Here is a 9,389-nt window from a genome sequence, read left to right as displayed (position 1 = left end):
TTATGTTGTATAATTAATATTATGTTGACTAAATTGAGAACCTAGGAATACGCGTAAGCTATATGAACTGGGATGGAGGTAGTAAATTTTTTTTAAGTCAAACCAAAATTAAAGTTTGGCCAAATTTTTGTTGTTGTTGTGTGAATTAGAGGCTGAGTGACGATATATTTAACTCACGTGCCTACGAACAGAATCGGGGCGGCACAACATGCGCACCACCTCGACGGCGGCGCGAGCGTGACTCCGGCGCTCTTGGCGGCAACGGGGTCATGCTGGTCGCACGCGGGTTCCGGCGTGCCACGGTTCCCCGCCTCGAGCGCTGCGGCATGTGTGGCGCGGCAGCTCGACCTGCCGCGACCTCGGGTTTGGCGGTCCCGGGAGCCGACGCGAGGTTCCACGACTACGACGCCGCCGTCACGGCGTGCGTCGAGAGGCGGGCGCTCAGGGAGGGCAGGCAGGTGCACGCGCGCATGGTCGTGGCGAGGTACCGCCCGCCGGTGTACCTGGCGACGCGGCTGGTCATCATGTACGTGAGGTGCGGCGCGCTGGACGACGCGCGCAACGTGCTCGACGGGATGCCTGAGCGGAATGTGGTCTCGTGGACGGCCATGATCTCGGGGTATTCGCAGAGCGGCCGGCACGCCGAGGCCTTGGAGCTGTTCGTCCGAATGCTTAGAGCTGGTAAACCATTTCAATCTTTCCATGTTCCGATGTATCTTTGTTATCTCTGTTATCATTTGTCCTGCACCACAGTCCTTTAACAAAACTTAGCAATCTTTTTGCACCACGGTTACCAACAACCTGCTATGTAACTCTTGATTAACTCTTCATGATGACATTCACTCATTCCTCCAGTTTGTATGTTTGTTTCCAAGCACCCGAAAATCTGAACCGATAGGATATGTATTTGATTACCTGCAAGGAGCAACCTACACACATTATGTCAAACGTGTAATCCAACCCTTGTACTTTTAACTTGCAGGATGCAAGCCTAATGAGTTCACTTTGGCAACTGTTCTTAGATCATGTTCTGGCCCTCAAAGCATACACCAGGTCAAGCAAGTCCATTCTCTCGCTGCCAAGACAAATTTCGAGTCACACATCTTTGTTGGAAGCTCCCTTCTTGACATGTATGCCAAGTCAGGGAATATCCAAGAAGCTCGGAGGGTTTTCGACATGCTTCCGGAAAGAGACACTGTTTCCTGTACAGCCATTATATCTGGCTATGCTCAGCTGGGCCTTGATGATGAAGCCTTGGACTTGTTCAGGCAGTTATACAGTGCAGGGATGCAATGCAATTATGTTACTTTCACGACCCTTCTCACTTCATTGTCTGGTCTGGCCTCCCTGGATTATGGAAAGCAAGTTCATGGGCTAATACTTCGTAAAGAGTTACCATTTTTCGTTGTTCTGCAGAATTCTTTGATAGATATGTACTCCAAATGCGGAAAGCTGTTATACTCAAGGAGAGTATTTGACCATATGCCTCAGAGATCAGCCATCAGTTGGAATGCGATGCTTATGGGATATGGTAGACATGGCATAGGGCATGAAGTCGTTCAGCTCTTCAGAACTATGACGGAAGAAGTGAAGCCTGACAGTGTTACTCTATTGGCTGTGTTATCTGGTTGTAGTCATGGCGGGCTGGTTGATGAGGGCCTTGATATATTCGATCTCATAGTTAAAGAACAAAATGCAATGCTCACCATTGGACACTATGGGTGTGTTATTGACCTTCTTGGCCGTGCTGGACGACTACAGAAAGCTTTGGATTTGATAGAAAAAATGCCATTTGATCCAACTCCAGCAATTTGGGGTTCATTGCTTGGTGCTTGCAGAGTTCATGTTAACGTATCTGTTGGTGAGGTTGTTGCTCAGAAGCTTCTGGACATGGAGCCAGGAAATGCTGGCAACTATGTGATTCTTTCTAATATTTATGCTGCTGCTGGAATGTGGAAAGATGTTTTCAGAGTGAGGAAGTTAATGCTGGAGAAGGCAGTGTCCAAAGAACAAGGGCAGAGCTGGATAATTCTTGACAAGGTTATCCACACCTTCCGCTCAAGTGAACGTTTCCATCCCAGCAAGAAAGATATAGATGCTAAGATAAAAGAGCTATATATCGATCTTAAAGCAGCTGGCTTTGTTCCCGACCTGAGCTGTGTCCTGCATGATGTTGATGATGAGCAGAAAGAACGAATGCTTCTTGGTCACAGTGAGAAGCTGGCGATAACTTTTGGGCTGATGAACACTCCTCCAGGCTTGACTATCCGGATTATGAAGAATCTTCGCATCTGTGTCGACTGCCATAATTTTGCAAAGTTTGTTTCAAAAGTTTATGGAAGGGAGATATCTCTCCGGGACAAAAATCGGTTTCATCTACTTGCAGATGGAGCTTGCACCTGTGGAGATTACTGGTGAAAACCGTCGCCACATTCATATAGCTTTGCTGATAGGCGGAGCTGTTTTTATGCAGATAATACATCTAACAGAATAAGCAACGGGATGTTGAATATGAGAGGATTGAATATCTTATGCCCTGCTCATTCTGAGTTCAGATATCAAGCGAGATCAGTGAAGGTTTGCTGCAAAGAACCGCAATTAGTTATTCTTAATACTCCATACTTGTAAGTTTGTGGCTGCTAAACATGTCTTTTTTTTCAATCCGCTTTAGCTCATTCATATGTTAAGATGAAATAATGTGCTTGTCCAAAATTATATTGTAACTTATTGCTCTTGTAAGCAGCTTACGTGAAAAATGTATCCTCTAGTTCTCTAGGAATAACTTCACATGCTGCTACACTTGCAGACTTCCGGGTTATCTGGGGTGTTTTGGAGCTGTACATTTAAATTGCCATAGTGTCCTAAACAATGTGGTGCATCACCTATTACATGCTTGAGGTAAACACTTACGTTATTACAAACATTTCCCTTCATTTCATAAAAAGGAGAAGTGTAAAAATATTTCCGGCATTGACCGATTTAGCTGGACTGAGGAGCTAGTAGAAATCTGGAGACAGTACATATACACATACACCATCATTGCAGAATTGCAGCTGATGCTGTGATCCAGCTATTAATGATCTTTCCAAATTTTACTGTGCACACATAGTTTCAGGCTATCTCCAGTTGCTGCTTACTGTAGTTTCCACAGTGATTACCTTGTTGACAAATGACAAAAAAAGTGAGTCTTTTAGATTATGTTCTTTCTGTAGTGGAAAAGTAAACCAGAATTTCCCTCTTGGACATATTTACAATGTTTAGCGTAGACAGGGCAGTGAAAGATGTATGTGGCTAAGATCTAAATCAGACAGCTAAACCTAACCTGTTCTCTCCAGAGTTTCTATGTGTGTGAATAAACCTTGTTCTCTTGCTCACCATGATGGACATATTTTGTGTTGCCATTTTGGTTACAGGAAGCTTGTGCTCTCTGTCTCTCTCGATCACCATTTGTAGCTCGCCGCGCCAAGCGAGATTCAGGGCTTTAGTCTGTGTGATGTGCTCATGGAAGGCCCCATAAAACATACCAAAGTGAGCAGCTGCTACAACTGAAGCTATTATTCGTGCAACTGCATGGTTCCTCGAATTGTCAGGTATTCAGATCTGGCACTATCAATTGTGGAAACTTGTTTGCTTGTAGCTATAATTGATTCCTATTGTTTGTCCGATCATGAAACTATAATGCTGACAAGATCATGGTTGGCATTAGCTATTGTGGAAGCTTTTGTTGCATGTCTCTATAAAAATTATCATCCTTAGTCAGCTGTCATGGAAGCTTTTGTCCCTGTAGCTACAACTGTTTCCTTATCTTGTCTCAGTGTACTAAAACTGCCGAGGTTTTCAAAATAGGTACCTTAGTTACATAGTATAGAGGACCTTGGACAGTAGTGGGCATTGATTGTTGGTGTTTGTTCATGAACTAGCAAAAAGCCAAATTTTGAGAAAGGCTGACATTAGCTATCATGGTATGTATTGCACATGTACTACCTGAATGAGCAGGTTGGTTTCATCCCTGCAAATCTGGTAAGTTCAACAGCGCAAAAAAAGACAAGATCTGGAAGGTAAGTTGGGATTATCTTAACTTTGAGGACCTATTTTGGTATTTAGTATTGTAATAAGAAGAGATTGCATATTATTAGGATCCTCATTTTAATGTTTTTTTTGTCTAATTAGGAGCTTCATTGTAATGGTCATGTAAGTCGTCCAGTATTTACTAGTAGCCTACAAATAATTCCATGCAAGTCATTTTTTGCGCAAACAGACAAGATCTAGAAGATAACTTGGGAATGCCTTAACTTTGAGGAATTATTTTGGGATTCGGTCTTGTCCGGAGAGATTGTGTACTATTTGAAGCTTCAGTTTAATGGCCATGTAAGTGATCCAGCATACTAATTGTTTCATGATGCCCATTCCACCTAACAGTTTAACACCGAGACAAATGCCACAAATAATCATGTTATTACATTCTAATCAAATATATGTAATTTAGTCCATGATAGGAGATCCTAAACTGTCAAATAAAAAGTGGATTGTGCAGGGTTGAACTCAGGCTTTACGTGTGCTGAAAATTTTATTGCGAAGAATGGGCCGATTGACACTATGTCAGTCCTTGTCCTATTCATTCACTCAGTCGTTGGAGGCAGTGTGTTACAGTTACACAAACAGTCTAATTTTGTGGATGTTTCATTTGTCAATTTTTTCGGTTGTTCAAGCTAAAAAAAAAATCATTTCTTAACACCTCACTTTGCGATTACTTCTGTGTACTGTGTTTTCAGTTACCACACGTCAATGATATTCTGACTGAGAGCTCCCGAGCTCTTCTTGATCTCTGTATGCCTATATATACGCCTTTCCCTTTCCCTTGTGACCTGTGCAAGTGCAAATCACCTGTGGTCTGTGGAGTGTAGGCTCGTAGTAATCAATGGCATGAAGCATGATACCACTGCTGCTGCTGCGCATGGCGTTCTTGGAGGGCGCCACCGCGCTGCACCTGTGCGTGGACAGGCTGTTCAACGACACACAGGGCAGGCACAACGACGGTCTGCCCCACTTGAACCCGACGGAGGAGGCGACATGGATGACTCTCCTTCCACGCAAGCTCAGCTCCAAGGCGGAGTTCGACTGGCTGGTGCTCTACCGGAGCCTCACTCGTAGTGGCAATGACCATGCCCCCGAGGAGTTCCTGTCCCAGGCGTCCCTGCACGATGTTCGCCTCGACCCAGGCTCCATGTACTGGCAGGGCCAGCAGACCAACCTTGAGTACCTTCTGTACCTCGACGCCGACCGCCTCACCTGGAGCTTCCGGCAGCAGGCAGGCCTACCCACCACTGGCGAGCACTACGGCGGCTGGGAGGCGCCAGACGGCCAACTCCGTGGGCATTTCGTAGGTCAGTTCTTGTCCCTTCTGGTCGTCTCATCTCTCCCCTTCAATGAATTTTCTCCAATTGAGCGAGGGAAAAACACTGTTTGTATGTGTTCGGTCGCAGGGCACTACTTGAGCGCGAGCGCGCACATGTGGGCAAGCACGCACAACGACACCCTCAGGGAGAAGATGACCAGGGTGGTAGACATCCTCGACCACTGCCAGAAGAAGATGAACACAGGGTACCTCTCAGCTTATCCCGAGAAGATGTTCGACATGTACGAGGAGCTTTTCGAGGCCTGGTCACCATATTACACCATTCACAAGGTTTGCACAAGAACAGAATTCCATCCAACTTGTTGTGTTGATTTGGAACGTTCACCTGGTGAAGTCACGTCGTGTACGATATCTTTGTTGTTGTAAGCTATACATGTCACTCTACTGTTTTGACAGATTATGCAAGGCCTTCTGGATCAGTACACATTAGCTGGAAATCCAAAAGGTCTTAAGATGGTGGTGTGGATGACCGATTACTTCAGTGAACGTGTGAAGAATTTGATTCTGAAGTATTCTATTCAGAGGCACTGGGAAGCAATGAACGAGGAGACCGGTGGATTAAACGATGTGATGTATCAGCTGTATACTATAACGGTAATATCAGTGCTGTACTGCTGTTACATTTAGTACTGTTTAGTAATCTTGGCTTCAGATTGTGGTATATATATGGTATTCTTAGAATTGTTTCTGAACTCTTTGCAGAAAGACCAGAAGCACCTAACTATGGCCCATCTTTTCGACAAACCATGCTTCCTCGGACCACTCAGCCTTCATGTTGGAACTCTGGGTTTCATCTTGATTCATTATGTTTGAGATTTCAGACTTTTTAAGAAACATTCGGTGATGTGAACCTTCTCTTTTCAGGATGATGATATAGCAGGGTTGCATGTTAATACTCATGTTCCTGTCCTAATCGGTGCACAAAAGAGATATGAAGTTGTCAGTGACCATCTTTACAAGGTAAACGGAAAGTTGTTTTAGATTGTTATAACAAAGACATCTACCTTGATGGGCAATGTTATAAGTTTGAACTTGTAAGTGTGCACTATTATGTCGGATTGTTTTTCAGGCAGCAAATAGAAATTACGCGAGTTTTCTTCATCCATTTTTCATAACATGACTGAAATGAATACTAAACTAACCCATGGCACAGGAGATTGCAACATTCTTCTTTGACGTTGTAAACTCTTCTCACACATTTGCAACAGGAGCCACATCTACCATGGAACACTGGTGAGTGATAATAATTATCGATCACTATATTCTTGTCTTAGGACTTCTCCCTACTGAACTTCTTTTTACATGCCAGGCATGGCCCGAAGCGACTAGTTGATGAGATCAAAATCAGTTCGAACGAGGAAACTTGTGCCACCTACAACTTGCTTAAGGTGAACTATTGTTTTCTATGCCTCTCATCACAAGCATTATATTCTTCAGAATGTAATTTCTGAACTGCGTTGCAGGTCTCCCGAAACCTGTTCAGGTGGACAAAGGAAGTCAAGTATGCTGACTACTATGAGAGATTGCTCATCAATGGGATCATGGGCAACCAGAGGGGAACGGAGCCTGGCGTCATGATCTATTTTCTTCCCATGGGTCCTGGGAGATCCAAGAGCATCAGTGGCGCGCCCCCTTCTGGCTTTCCCCCAAGATGCCGGGGGGATGGGGAGGTCCCAATGACACATTCTGGTGCTGCTACGGGACAGGTATGTGTTGAGTACCTGAGGAAGTGATCGTGTTGCTGATGCTACTTTTGTTTCTGAAATCGAGATTACATTGACAATTTGACAGGGATAGAGTCATTCTCCAAGTTAGGAGATACCATATACTTCCTGGAGGAGGGCGAAATACCAGGGCTGTACATTGTTCAGCACATACCGAGCACCTTCGACTGGAAGGCGGCAGGCCTTACTGTGTTGCAGCAGGCCAAGCCACTGTTCTCAACCGATTCTCACTTTGAAGTTACAATCTCCATTTCTCCAAAGGCAACTTCTGAATAACGACCTTCTGCCATTGTGCCCTGGCCAGCTTGTTTGATACTTGGATCAAAGAATCAGAAAAAAAGAAATCATTTATTTTGCATCCTCATAAATGCAGGGAGATCCCCAAGCAGCAAAGGTTAGCGTGAGGGTCCCATCATGGACATCTACAGACGGTGCCACGGCAACTTAGAATGGCCAAATACTCAACTTGACATCATCAGGTAACTTCACTAATGAGATGATACTGATATTTCAGATGAGAGTTCCCCTGCTTCATGCTTGTCGTCCTCTTACAGGTGATTTCCTCACGTTGACCAAACTCTGGGGTGATGATACCTTGCTGCTCCGATTTCCCATTAACTTAAGAACCGAGGCAATTAAAGGTATGAAATCTCAGACAATGTCTAAATCGTTCTGCGCAGAACATAAGGTGTCTGTACACTCTGGATTTGAAGATTCTGAAAGAGTCTGAATTTTCTTTTTCAGATGACCGGCCAGAGTACTCATCCATCCAAGCAGTTCTGTTCGGGGCACACCTCCTGGCTGGCCTGACACACGGCAACAAGATCGTGAACGCCAGCGAGCACTCCAATGACGGCCTGACTCCAGGGATGTGGGAAGTCGACGCCAGGAACGCCACCTCCATCAACCACTGGATTGTCCCAGTCCCTCAGTCGCTCAACTTGTATCTCATCAGTCTGACGCAGCGTTCAGGCAAACAGACCTTCGTCCTGTCGGTGTCCGCTACCGATGGCACGCTGACAATGGATGAGATGCCCGTGGCTGGCAGCGACGCCTGCGTGCACGCCACCTTCTTCGTCAACAGAATCCTGGCCCTCGATGCTGGCGGCTTTCTGCTGCTGCAAGAGCCGAACGTGACGATCGCTCCATTCGACAAGCTGGGCATGGGGATCACCAACAGCCTTAATCTCACCATGCTGCAAGTGCAGGGACTGGACGCCGCCCTCTTCAACGCCCTGCCCGGGCTGGATGGGCTCCCTGGCTCGGTGTCCTTGGAGCTCGGCACCAGGCCAGGGTGCTTCGTGATGGGCCCCCGGGGGCGGCGCGGTCGGCTTCAGCCCTGGCGACAAGGCCCAGGTCAGCTGCCTGACGAGCGGCGATGACACCGTGTTCCAGAAGGCGGCCAGCTTCACGCTGGCGCCGCCTCTGCGCACCTACCACCCGCTGAGCTTCGTGGCGGGCGGCACAGAGAGGAACTTCCTGCTGGAGCCGCTGCAGAGCCTCCAGGAAGAGTTCTACACGGTGTACTTCAACCTAGTTACTGCTACCGCTGACAGCTGAAATGTGCCGTTACAGTCTTGCTTGATCCATGTCAGACTGAGAGGACGACAGAGTAGAGTTTCAGAAGAAGAAGACAGACACATGTGCTGCACAATTACTATGTGTGCTGCTGCAGTATCCCCCATGACCAATAATGCTCTGAATCTTGCTTCAGAAAAACAATGCCCTTGCATCTTGTGGATGTAAAATAAAAGCAGCATGTGTGAGTGTGTTGAGATTTCTGGAGGTTGGTTAAGATCTTGATCCGTGCACCTCGCATACATGCGCCGCGTGAACATAAATGTCGTCCAGTTAGGCGCATGTTTATGCTATTATTGTCATCATGGTACAGTCCTTGCGAGTATGGTGTAATGTTCGCAATGTGGTCAAAGCCTAGCCTTGGGTCGCCACGGTTGCTCTTACCCAAGAATCTTTAATTCGTAACCGCAGAGAACATATGCAAGGGCAAGGCTGTGAAGATATATGCCACCTCATGTTTACGTGTAAACGTGCAAAGGAGGTTAGTGTTGAAAGATTTGGCTCCGTCATCCTCGAAGAAATTCTGAGAAACCTGAGAAGAAACTCGCATGTTCTTGGTCAGTTGGGGCTCCAAGAAACAATCGTGGTGGCTTCTTGGTATATTTTGGTGGCAGCTGAGAGAATTTGTAAAGTGGGAACGAGTGTCTAATCCAGAAAGTTCGGCCTTCTCT

The 9,389-nt window shown here is 46.0% G+C and overlaps 1 protein-coding gene and 1 pseudogene across 1 annotated transcript; both read left to right on the top strand.

Moving 5' to 3' along the window:
* The first annotated feature begins 269 nt into the window (after positions 1–269).
* On the top strand, positions 270–4,918 carry LOC124660226 (putative pentatricopeptide repeat-containing protein At3g13770, mitochondrial). Its single transcript, XM_047198022.1, has 5 exons — positions 270–681; positions 983–2,624; positions 2,807–2,898; positions 3,414–3,590; positions 4,259–4,918. The coding sequence occupies exons 1-2, from the start codon at positions 270–272 to the stop codon at positions 2,416–2,418; spliced, it is 1,848 nt and encodes a 615-aa protein (XP_047053978.1). The 3' UTR covers positions 2,419–2,624; positions 2,807–2,898; positions 3,414–3,590; positions 4,259–4,918.
* A 12-nt stretch (positions 4,919–4,930) lies between these two features.
* On the top strand, positions 4,931–9,161 carry LOC124696072 (annotated as a pseudogene).
* The last annotated feature ends 228 nt before the right edge of the window (positions 9,162–9,389 follow it).

Source organism: Lolium rigidum, chromosome 1 (assembly GCF_022539505.1).
Source record: "Lolium rigidum isolate FL_2022 chromosome 1, APGP_CSIRO_Lrig_0.1, whole genome shotgun sequence".
Taxonomy (NCBI): domain Eukaryota; kingdom Viridiplantae; phylum Streptophyta; class Magnoliopsida; order Poales; family Poaceae; genus Lolium; species Lolium rigidum.
The sequence above is the reverse complement of the archived record's forward strand: the minus strand, read 5'-3'. Positions and strand labels throughout refer to the sequence as shown.